This window comes from Prionailurus viverrinus, chromosome B4, assembly GCF_022837055.1.
Source record: "Prionailurus viverrinus isolate Anna chromosome B4, UM_Priviv_1.0, whole genome shotgun sequence".
NCBI lineage: Eukaryota > Metazoa > Chordata > Mammalia > Carnivora > Felidae > Prionailurus > Prionailurus viverrinus.
Window position 1 is genome coordinate 122,114,187 of NC_062567.1, and position 11,670 is coordinate 122,125,856.

General features: G+C 48.7%; 1 protein-coding gene across 2 annotated transcripts in view; it reads left to right on the forward strand.

The window, feature by feature from the left end:
* Positions 1 to 5,800, forward strand: part of CHST11 (carbohydrate sulfotransferase 11) — a 268,166-nt gene extending 262,366 nt beyond the window's left edge. For both annotated transcript variants that reach the window (XM_047867013.1, XM_047867014.1), the window contains exon 3: positions 725 to 5,800. In XM_047867013.1, the coding sequence (XP_047722969.1) occupies positions 725 to 1,579 (855 nt within the window). In that variant the 3' untranslated portion in view covers positions 1,580 to 5,800. The remainder of the gene's footprint in view (positions 1 to 724) is intronic.
* The last annotated feature ends 5,870 nt before the right edge of the window (positions 5,801 to 11,670 follow it).

An 11,670-nucleotide genomic window follows, 5' to 3' on the forward strand; every position in this document is an offset into this window, starting at 1 on the left:
CCCTCTCTCTCTCTGCCCCTGCCCCCCCCCCCCACACACACACGTGTGCATGCGGTCTCGCAAGGTAAATAACCTTAACAAAAATAAAGTAGATCCGTCAGATGCCAGACCCTTCATGCTTCAATCAAGAAGATGGGAGTACTGGACCTCTGGGTAGAGTGGAAAGTGGGTGGCCTTGGTTGCCAGGAAGACCTGGGTCTGAATCTGGGGTCTGTCGCTTCCCCACCGTGTGATCTCACTCTAGTAACTTCACCTCTCTGAGCCTCGGTTCCCTCGTTCTTTCCAGCTAGATTATCAGCTCCAAAGGGCAGTTTCCCCACTGTAGCTTTTGACCTGCGTCCCCATTGCTGGCAGCATTCTACCTGGCACAGTGGTGGGTACTTGACACTATTAAATCGATGTCATTTCAAGATGGTTGCGCAGAGGGGGGAAAATGGCCAACGTGAGGCTCTGGTAAAATGCCAGGCACGTAGAGGGTGATGGGTAAGTCACAGAGGTGACCATTACTATCGGTCTAGGAAGGAAATATCCCGGAACAAAGAACAAAAAGAGTGGAGGCAGCCGGTGGGGGATTAGGACGGGCCGGTCAGGTGGTCAGCCGGCCATCTTGGTGGCCGGCGCCGGCCATCGGGGCGGTGGCTGTGGCCAAGTGGCAACATCCCGTGCCAGCACTGATTTCTTCTCCCCCCCCCCCCCCCCCCCGCCCCTTGTGTCCCCTCTGCAGCTGGAGCTCTCGAACACCGCCGTCCTGCACCAGATGAGGCGGGACCAGGTCACAGACACCTGCCGGGCCAACAGCGCCGTGAGCCGCAAGCGGCGGGTGCTGACCCCCAACGACCTGAAGCACCTGGTGGTGGACGAGGACCACGAGCTCATCTACTGCTACGTGCCCAAGGTGGCGTGCACCAACTGGAAGCGGCTCATGATGGTGCTGAGCGGCCGGGGCAAGTACAGCGACCCCATGGAGATCCCGGCCAACGAGGCTCACGTGGCGGCCAACCTCAAGACCCTGAACCAGTACAGCATCCCCGAGATCAACCACCGCTTGAAAAGCTACATGAAGTTCCTGTTCGTGCGGGAGCCCTTCGAGCGGCTGGTGTCGGCCTACCGGAACAAGTTCACGCAGAAGTACAACACGTCCTTCCACAAGCGCTACGGCACCAAGATCATCCGGCGCCAGCGGAAGAACGCCACCCAGGAGGCGCTGCGCAGGGGCGACGACGTCAGGTTCGAGGAGTTCGTGGCCTATCTCATCGACCCGCACACGCAGCGCGAGGAGCCCTTCAACGAGCACTGGCAGACCGTGCACTCGCTGTGCCACCCGTGCCACATCCGCTACGACCTCGTGGGCAAGTACGAGACGCTGGAGGAGGATTCCAACTACGTGCTGCGGCTGGCGGGGGTGGGCAGCTACCTCAAGTTCCCCACCTACGCCAAGTCTACGAGAACTACTGACGAAATGACCACGGAGTTCTTCCAGAACATCAGCTCCGAGCACCAAACGCAGCTGTACGAAGTCTACAAACTCGATTTTTTAATGTTCAATTACTCCGTGCCAAGCTACCTGAAATTGGAATAAAGGGGGTGGGAGAGGGAGAGAGTCGTGCTTTTTAATTTAAGATTTTTATTTGTCAAAAGAATTATATGGATATTGGGTTATTTTGTAAATTAATATTTCTTTGGGAATGATGCTGCGAGCAGCATGGTGAGAATTATTTAAAATCCTTAGTAGGGAAGGACGGCTGTCTTTGCAGGGGGATGGGATGGGTGTCCTTGGCTTTAGACGGGAATACTGCAACGCTGTCTCAAAGGTTTCCTTGTGCTCTGGTGAATTCCATGAATTGTGCATCCCGTAAATTCTAATTAATATTATTTATCGTTATTTAAACGTGGTCTCTGTAGAGATTTCTTTTTGTGGCAGCAAGATTCTGATGTCTTTGCGGAAGAAATGCGTGTGTTGTTCTGTGCTTGCTGCAGCTCACGTGGGGGCACGAATGCCCCCCCCCCCTTGCTAAGCGCTCGCGGAGCCAGCTGTGTGATAACACCCACCGCGAGGCCCATCGTGCCGCCATCATGAAATTCTGTGAGAGATAAATAGAAATAGGCACCTTTGCAAGGGACTAATTCTGGATAGATTCCGAACAACCCAGGAGCCCCCTGGCACTAAGAGAAAAAAAAATGTGATTTTGTTTTTGTTTTTAACCCAAGGAGAAGAACTGATTGTAGTTTTGTTTTTTCCTTTCCTTTTCACCAGAAATAGCAGTTTGTTAGGATAGGCTTTTCTACAGAAACTTTTAACTGGCGGTGCCAGTTGTGACGGTGAAGTGGCTGTTGCTTTATAGTCAACAAGTATTTATTGAGCAACTACTATGTGCTCTGCCTAAGTTTAGGCCCCGCAGGTGGAGCATTGAACAAAACCGATAGTCTTGGCCCTCAAAAAGCTTTATGTGAATGCAGTACCCAGCTCAGCAATTAGCAATCCCCTGATATTCATGGACTTACCATGAGGTTTGGGCTGTTTTGAACAACCCCAGAATGTCCGTGACCCCTACAGATTGGCCTTTCTCTCTGGCTCAGATTTGAAACACACTTAGAACAGGCCACTTCAGCTGATGAGTAATCCAAGTTCATTGCCTAACACAAGAGATGACAAAGATCCTGTGTCCACTCCGACGTATCTGTAGCATCTGGCTTTAAGCCCCGGAACAGATTTGCCAGGCGTAGCACGAGAGGGTGCCGTGGCTGGTTAGTGATGTCCTGCCTTGGGCGAGGGAAGGGGAACGTTCGCCAAGTGCCTGTCGCATCAGGCCCGCGTCCACATCTCCGGGTGGAAGCGTTCTCTCTTCTTGGCCACGGGCGAGAGTGCGGTGACGTGGCAGGCCTTGGCCGTGTGGGATCCGCAGAGGCCCGGCGTGTCTCCCTCGTAGAGATCCGAGGCGGGCCATTCGTACACATAGGCCCAAGTCCTCCAGAGGCTGAGACCATCAACACCTTTGCGGCCACCGTGCATGAGCGGCAAGGACAGCCTTCCGTGACGGCAACCCACGTCCCCATTCCTCCGGAAGTCCGGATACGGTCCGCTTCCTGTTCCTTGCTCATGCGCGTCTGCGCACGCCTCTCATTTCCAGCCATTTCGATGCCTTGGTTGAAGTTTGAGCCACATCCCTCGTAGAGCTAGGGTGTGAGTTGGTAGCAGCTCCTGTATATAATAATAATAATTATAGTTCTAATAATAGGGGGTCGGGTGGGATGGGTGTGGGGTTTGCTTTTTGTTTTTGATGCAGTATATAGCGAAGGGGTGAGACTATTCTAAACAAGCAAAAAATGAATAATTTATTCACAGAAACGATTCAAATTGTAAAGCTCACAGCCGAGTCAGCCACAGCTGCCACGTCTCACCGAGAATATTATTTTGTTGAATGTGAGTGAGGTGTGCACTGGAGAGGGTGGCCAAGGCTTTTTATAAAATGTTCTGTACCTTCTTCCAAGCTCTCTCCCCTTGGGGAAGGGCACAGCAACTGTGTCCTCCACGGATAGAGATGTTAGGCAGTATGTTTTACTGAACAGAGTGACAGACCTCAACTGTCCCTGGAGTTGGGAGTCTGGGTCCTGTTTCCGATCAGGGGACCCTGTCCTCAGAAACAGAGCTTCTGCTAATGACACGTTGTCCAGCGTTTCCTGATATGTGCCCCACAGAACAAAGCTTCTGGGGGTGTAAAGTTAGTGTGATGCCACAAAGGGAAAAAAATGCGTTTGGGGGGGGTCACATACCCTTGGGAAACAAAGTTAAGTCAATTTCCTTTCTACAGGACTTTTCAGAGCCTGGATGTGTGCTGTGCGTTGTGAATCCCCCAAAGCATCATTGAGTTGGTAGCATTTTCTGAACTTTTGTGACCAGGTTACTCTGTTTCGCACATCTCACAGAGATACTGCACAGAAGATACTCTGGTTAGGTTGATTTAGCAGATCTGAGGTCTTCAAGGATAAAACTACTTCCCTGACCCTTCTCAAAAACAAAACAATAGAACACCAGTCTCTATCTGGTTTATAACAACAGAGGTACTTTATCAAATGAATGAAACTTTTACGTCAGTGCAATGGTTTTAATCCTGGATCCTACCCTGGGCGATGATTCCATCCCTGCCAAAAGGGAGCAGGGGATTGTCTTGGGTGGTGTGGACAGAGAAAGGGAGGGAGGGGTGGCATCAGGCCACAGAGTGGTCCCCTTACTCCTCAAGCCTTAGGTTGCTCAATGCAAGCAGAGTGGGCTCAACCCTTGACAAGTACTTCTTCGATTCCAGAGTTTAGAATCGCTCACCATGTGCTTTTTCGGTTTTTCCAATGGAAATTCACGTAGATCTCCCAAGTTTTGTGTGCCTGCTGCCATGTTTGTTGGGTTGCGTGAGCTTGCTCGTGCCGTGTGCAGAGTACCGCCTTTCACCATCTTCTCTCAAGTGAGAAGGACTGTCCTCCAAGGGACACGACTTCAGTGTCGTTCTGCAACAAGGGACTTTTCCCCTTGTGTTTTATGTTCACACTTTATTTTCTAATGGCATAAAAACTTCTTAAGAAATTGAATCAACTGTTCTGCAGAATGTAGAAAGTATTCTGTGTCCTTGGTGTAAAAGACTCCATGGGTAAAAATGTGCCTGGGAAGCAAAAGCTTGTGTTTTGGGGTTTTTTGGGGGTTTTTTGGTTTTGTTTTGTTTTTTTTGTTTTGTTTCTTTTTTAAGGAAAACTGTTTGAAAACGCTTTTTCATTGCATGCTTAGCTGGAGAAAAGTACAGGCAGGTGTCCTATCTCCAGGCCACTTTTCAAAGGTGCTGCTGTGTTTTCAAAACCAGGTACAGTGAGGGTAGTATTTACAAGGACATTCCTGCTTAACCTATCCCTTTGGTTGGAAAATGCTAGAATATTAGCCACAGGGTTTGAATTCCTGCAGCTTCTCCAGACAATGCCACCCTCCCCCCATCCGCCTCCCCAGCTGGTCTGGGAAGAAAGGCTTCTGCTGACCTGTGGTTGTCTCAGAGGGGACCTTCCCGTCTCCTTCCTACCCAGGTGAGTTTCACCCTCCTGAGAGCAAGGGTGTGGAAGCACAGGGAGCTACTTCCTGCTGGTAGAAAGTTCTCAGAAAAAAAGCAAGTTGCTCGCGCACTTAGATGGTGGGGTCTGGACCACTGCTGAGTTAGTGATTACAGAAGTTCCTGTTGTAACCTGGCAAAAAGCCAAGGGACAGTGTCCCTGGTGGGTGAGAGAGCAACTCTCTCGCAGACTAGCCCTGCCCTACACACACACAATCTCAGCTGCCCTGTTCTGTGCAGTCCTTGTGACCAGAATCCCTTCCTCGCCCACTCCTATGTCAGCCGGACTGACCGTATGGCTCCCCCAAGTTCCTACAAGTCCCCCCAAGTTCCTACGACCAGCACTTCTTCCAGCCTTTTCTCATCACGACTGACTGGACCCTATGAACAGGCAACAGGACCACCATAACCAGCTTGCCCCTTGGCTGTTCACAGGCGAGTTTCAGTTTGCTACTCTTTATCAGGTACAGAAGGAGCCGCCTGTACTATTTTCTTATGAGCATGCTCAGTATGGTATATGCACATATAATTTAACATCTTTGTGGAGTGTGATTTTTTTTTTTTACATATTTGTATGCAGTAGAAGGCTTGTTTTAGAAAACTCTCCCTGTATCTTACTGTACTGTTCAAGAAAGCTGAATTCCACATTGCCAACAAAAGCGTGAAATGTTCATGAACCTTCCTCCAGGAAAAGCCATTCAAGCCTGATTATTTTTCTAAGTAACTTCAATTAAATTGAAGAAGAAAAAAAAAAAAAGCTTCTCTCTGTGTATGGTTTCTTCATGGCTCATTGACAAAAGACTGTAGGGATTGGGTGGGCTGTGTTCCTTAGCGTGTGGGGAGCCCTGTTCGTGTGCACCAAAGGATGGGGAGAGAGAAACAGAGACGTGGACCCCGTTGGCAGTCTTGGCCATGGTAAAGGCCGCCACCGATCTGAACCCTTCCTGTTTAGTGGATGAAGAGAAGCTTTCTTCCTTCCTGTTTTGCCTACAAATTCTGCAGAGTGATGCGTGCCCCATGATCACGCGGTCCCACCATCCATGGGAAAAACAAGGAAACAGAGTCTCTGAGAGGTTAAACGACTTTGGTGACAAAGCCAGTGTTCCAGTGTGGGTTAATGTGCCTTCAGAGGCCCATGCTCTGGCCACCAGATGACTGCCACTAAGCGGCTGTCTACTGTCCAGAAGTTGCAGACCTGCCCTGTGGACTCCAGTTTTCCAGGTCCAAATCCATTCCTTTCCAGATGCCCCAGATAGCTTTTTTCTGCTCCCTTGATGGGCATATTTTGGCTTTATTGATAGAAATGACTTACCTACTTATTTCTATTTTGCCAAAGCTGTTTCTCTATTCTAATTTCTTTAAAGGCATTACCTAAACATTTAACATGAGAATATTGGATTTAAAAATGTATCCCATTCTCATCCATGCCAGATACTGTTTGTAATATGTCCACCACCAGTGGAGTGTCCATCCGCCCCCAGAGGCCAGCTCCCCCCATTCCTGGTGTCCCGGTCGTCCTTGCTCTGGTCCCATCTGCTTGGGAGATGTCCAGACCACAGAGCTTAGTTGCCTCAAGTTAATGGAGAATGCATTTCTTTTTAATGTAGTAAGTGGACATAACTTGGTCATGTCCTGTCCCTGACTCATCTGGGACAGTGGGAAATGTCAGTGGGAAGCAAGGCTGAACGAGAACAACTCCAGTCTTCGATAATTCTCGGAATAAGACTGAAATGCCCTCTTGTCAGTGGCTAATCGGTCAGTATTTCTGATGGTGCCGGTGGTGCCCTCTGACATTGTAGAAGCTACAAAAACTAAGGAGCCTGTGGCCTAGAACGTTGTCAGGGCTGGGCCAGGGTGAGGTCATTATTGACCCACCTCCAAGTGAACAGTAGCACCAGGCAGAATCGTTAGCACCCAGTGCCCAAGTGTCCTTTCTTGGGAAGAGTTCCTCTTTCTCAAGTTGTATCTTTCCTACATTTCTGGTGTTCGAATAACCTTTATGATAATAGACGTTGGCTGATGTAAGAAAATAAGGCATCGGCAGCTCCAGATCAGCCCCCAAAGTGTTTTCAAACATTTTCTCAAAGAGTCACAAGATCCAAAAAGACTAGGAACCGTTGGCCCGGAAGACATTTGAGGCAGCAGACCCCTGAGGGCTTGGTGGAGAACAGATCTCTGGGGAGGGAAATCCCTCTCGCAGTGCGGTTCTGAGCTTTGCACAGCCGGTCCCCACGTTCCTGCCGGCACATTGTGGTCAATGGCTATGGCCCCTCGGGGTCCTAGAGGACTTACAGGAAGTGGGAAGACTAGTCCAGTCTACGTTCACCAAAGGGAGTTTATCAGACACCTTGGGTCTAGTGTTTCCCATATGAAACGCTAAGGGGGATTCTAGCAAGACTGACATGGGAAACAAACAATCTTTCCCCCATTTTACAATCCTCCCCCAGCACCACCGTCTTCCCCACTTCACAACCACCCCTGGATAGAACAGTCGGACTAGAAGCAGCCTGCTGATTTCAGACACACAGCTGGCGAAGGACTGTGTACAAATATACTGCCTCTTTGAAAGAGGAAGACAGTAATAGCTGAATTAGTTATCTCAGTTGCGATAAATCAGAACCCTTGACGTTGCTAGCCCTCGTTCATCCACCAAGGGGCTGTGTGTCCCCTAGAGGTAATCACTTCCTGTTTGGGCCTCACTTCCCTCACCTGTGAAATGTAAGAACTGAGCTAGATCTGTGATCTTCAATTAAAAGGAAAAACGAGCCTCTTAATTTTTTTTGTATGTTAAACGCTCATCTGTAGAATAGATGAAGCAGAGGTGCTGTGGTTGACTAGTTTGAGGACCACCTGAGCTTCTTTTCCCCATAAAGTTCCTGTGGACCTCCATGGCCCCCTTGGGTCGTAGGGAACACAGTTTGGGAACCAGAAGTTAGGTGACCTCTGAGCCCTTCCAACTGTGACATTCTCTAAACGATTGGCCCAAATCCTCCTCTGTGGCTCTTTATGCCAAAGAGGTTGATTGGCAATTAGATGACACCAGAGAGGCATCAACTGCTTCAAGAAGGGATGTAAAGGGAACAGCATGAGAACAAGATTAAGATGGAAAAAAAGAAATAAGGAAAAAGGAAAATAAAAAGGTAAAGGCAGACGCAGGAAAGAATGAGCTCACACCCAGATTCAAGGTGGGAACCAAGGTTTAGACTCCTCTTTCCAAATGGTCTACCAAGGAAATGCAGGCTCCCAATTCCTATTTGAAATGCAAGATACTGGAATAAAAACCATTCTCTGTATTAATCTTTTTTAATTTTCAGTGTTTGTTTTTTAAAATAATAGAGTGCATCCAAAAAAAATAAAAATAATAGAGTGTGCCATTATGGAAGAATGGCAAAGCCTTGGATTTCACATTGGTTTAGACAAACCATCAGCTGGAGAAGGTATTTATGGCTGAGGCCAGCCCTGGATCTCTACCTGACAGATCAAGCCAGAAACAACTTTGTGCCTGGAACCAAACTAGCAACAAGATGAAGGGGAAATGCCTGAAGCAGAAATGAAGGAAGAAAGGACCTCTGTCTAAGGAATCATACCTGGGGCGCCAGGGTGGCTCAGTCGGTTAAGCCTCCGACTCTTAATCTTGACTCAGGTCACCATCTCAGGGTTCGTGAGATCAAGCCCCGCATCAGGCTCTGTGCCATCTGTGCTTGGGACTTTGTCTCTCCTCCCTGCCCCTCACCTGCTTATGCTCTCTCGCTCTCTCAAGATAAATAAATAAAGGAATGATACCGATACACTGAGCTTGTTTGCTCAAAAAGCACAGATTCAACTGTACGTGGCTTGGGAATGTTTCCTTTTAATATCGTTTCTTCCAAAGGTACATAGTTTCATAAAGAAAGCTGACCATAAACTAAAGCTAACTTATTAACTCATAACATTTACCGCACGGTGTTAAATGCTTTCCATCTCCTCCTCACACCGACCAGCAAGGTAGATGCCTGGACCCTTTTTGCAGGTAAAGAAGCAGAAGATTAGAATAAGTAACTTCTGCTAAATCACTCATCTAATAAGTGGCAGAGCCAGAATTAAACCCAGGTCGGGTCGACTCCTGGCCCACCGAAATTGGCATCACTGGTGGGCCAAGAGGGGAAGCGGACAGAAGTCCAGACTTGGGGGATGACGGCCCTGCAGACAGACATGGGAAGAGATGAAAACTTTAGCCAAAGTGGGCAAAAGCTGAAAGTTGAAAACTTGAAAGACACTAAAGAGAAAACAAAAGAGCTGTGAAGACAAAAAGGGGAAAGTTCAGACTAACAGTCACAGGCAACTAGACGGTCTATTAAGTTTCTGCCTGTGTTGTTGAGATAGGACAAACTAGCTCCCCTCCCGTGTGTCCCCTTTACCCCTCACACCGCAGTCACACCCCACCCTCCGCACACCAGATGCGCGGCGTTTTCTCTGCGACACCGGCCGGGTGTCCTTCAGTTCAACTCAATTCTGACATTATCTACCTGGAAATAGTGTCAGACGCCACAGGTCAAGGGCTCAGTCTTGCAAGACACTAACCCCCCACTTCAGATGCCAGTCACAAGTCCTAATTGTCACCTGGACTTTTGACCCATTGACTATAAAGCGGAGGTTCCCATGACCCCTTCTTCAAGTTAGATGAATTTGCTACGGTGTCTTATGCAACTCAGAAAAACAGTCTCCTAACTGCTTATCGGTTTATTATAAAAGAATATGGCGGGGCGCCTGGGTGGCTCAGTCGGTTAAGTATCTGACTTTGGCTCAGGTCCTGATCTCACGGTTCATGAGTTCAAGATCTGTGTCAGGCTCTGTGCTGACGGCCCAGATCCTGGAACCTGCTTCAAGTTCTGTGTCTCCCTCTCTCTCTGGCCTTCCCCTGCTCTCACTCTGTCTCTCTCAAAAATAAAGAAGCATTTAAAAAATTAAAAAAAAAAAGAATACGCAGATGGAAGAGATACACAGGGCAAGGTTTGGGGAGGGGCACGGAGCCCTCCACGCCCTCTCTAGGCGTGCCACTCTCCCAGGATCTCCTAGTGTTCACCAACCTGGAAGCTCGCCAAACTTCACACTTTGGGGATTTTTACGGAGGCCTCATCATGTAGGCACGATCGATCATTAACTCCATTTCTAGCCCTTCTCCCCTCTCTGGAGGATGGGGAGTGGGGCTGAAAATTCCAAGCTCCTAATCATGGCGTGGTCTTTCTGGTGAGCAGCCCCCATCCAGGAGCCCACCAAGCGTCACCTCAGTAGAGCAAAAAATACTGCTATCACCTAGAAAATTCCAAGGGATTTAGGAGCTCTGTGTCAAGAACCGGGTCAAAGACCAATTATTGCAACCACAGAAGCTCTCTCTGTGTGCTCTGGTCACTCAGGAAATTACAAGGGTTTTAGGAGCTTTAGGAACCAGGGCAGAGACCAATGTATATTTTTTCTATTGTCTCACAGTTGTCTATTACAAGTATCTTGCCAAAACAGCTGGACCGATTATCAGCAAATTCAGACAAACTATTCCTAAAGGTCGGACTTTAACTAAAAGCCAGTGGCAAGAATGAAATTCCAGCTGCGGGGGGGGGGGGGGGGGGGGTCTCAGAGGAGGTCGTGAGTCTACTGAACGGAACGCATATACTATATGTATTCTCATAGTCCGAACCAAACAAGCCAATCTGTGTTTCAAGCATAAGCCCTAGGGGTGCCTGGGTGGCTCAGTCGGTTGAGTGTCCGACTTCAGCTCAGGTCACGATCTCGTGGTCTGTGAGTTCGAGCCCCGCCTCGGGCTCTGTGCTGACAGCTCGGAGCCTGGAGCCTGCTTCGGATTCTGTGTCTCCCTCTCTCTCTGCCCCTCCCCGGCTCGTACTCTCGCTCTCTCTCTCTCTGTCAAAAATAAATAAACATTAAAAAAATTTAAAAAAAGAAAAAAAAAAAAACCATAAGCCCTAAACCAGGTTTCAAGCGCAGCTGTTCAGGATGAAGAGATTGTGTTCAAGCAGCTCTTACCTACACTGCACCGTGCACCCTGGATCGAGCAGCAGTGGGACAAGCGAGCTTTCTAAGCAGGGTCGAGAGGCCAGACAAAAACAGCTTACTTAAGAGAGAGGCTGACGGGCAGGTGGGAGTATCTGGGGGACAGAAACCGCTTTGGACGTCCCTCTGTCTTCACAGCCCGCTCTGCACGGTCAGGCTCTCTCCAGACATGCACAGGATTACTCCAGCCCTGGGGCAGATCTCCCGTGAGCTGACTTCCTAAGCTTCTCCACGCCTTCTAGAAACCTGCAGCTGTGAGGGGATTGAATCATTCATTTATTCATCCTCTCACTCATTCACTCAAACTTGTGTTAGGCATTGTCTATGTCAGACCCTGTGCAGGATGCCAAGAATGTGGGAATTCTTAGGACTCGCGCTCAAGTGGAGAACACAGAAATGTTAACAGATTGTTATAGGATATTTAAAATATACACAAAGATGAAACAGCAGACTATCCTTGGGAAAGACGTGATAACAAGTCAGTAGCGGGAGAAATGGAGAGAAGGCGAGAGATTGGAGCAGCGGCTCTGAATCAGCGGTGACTCTG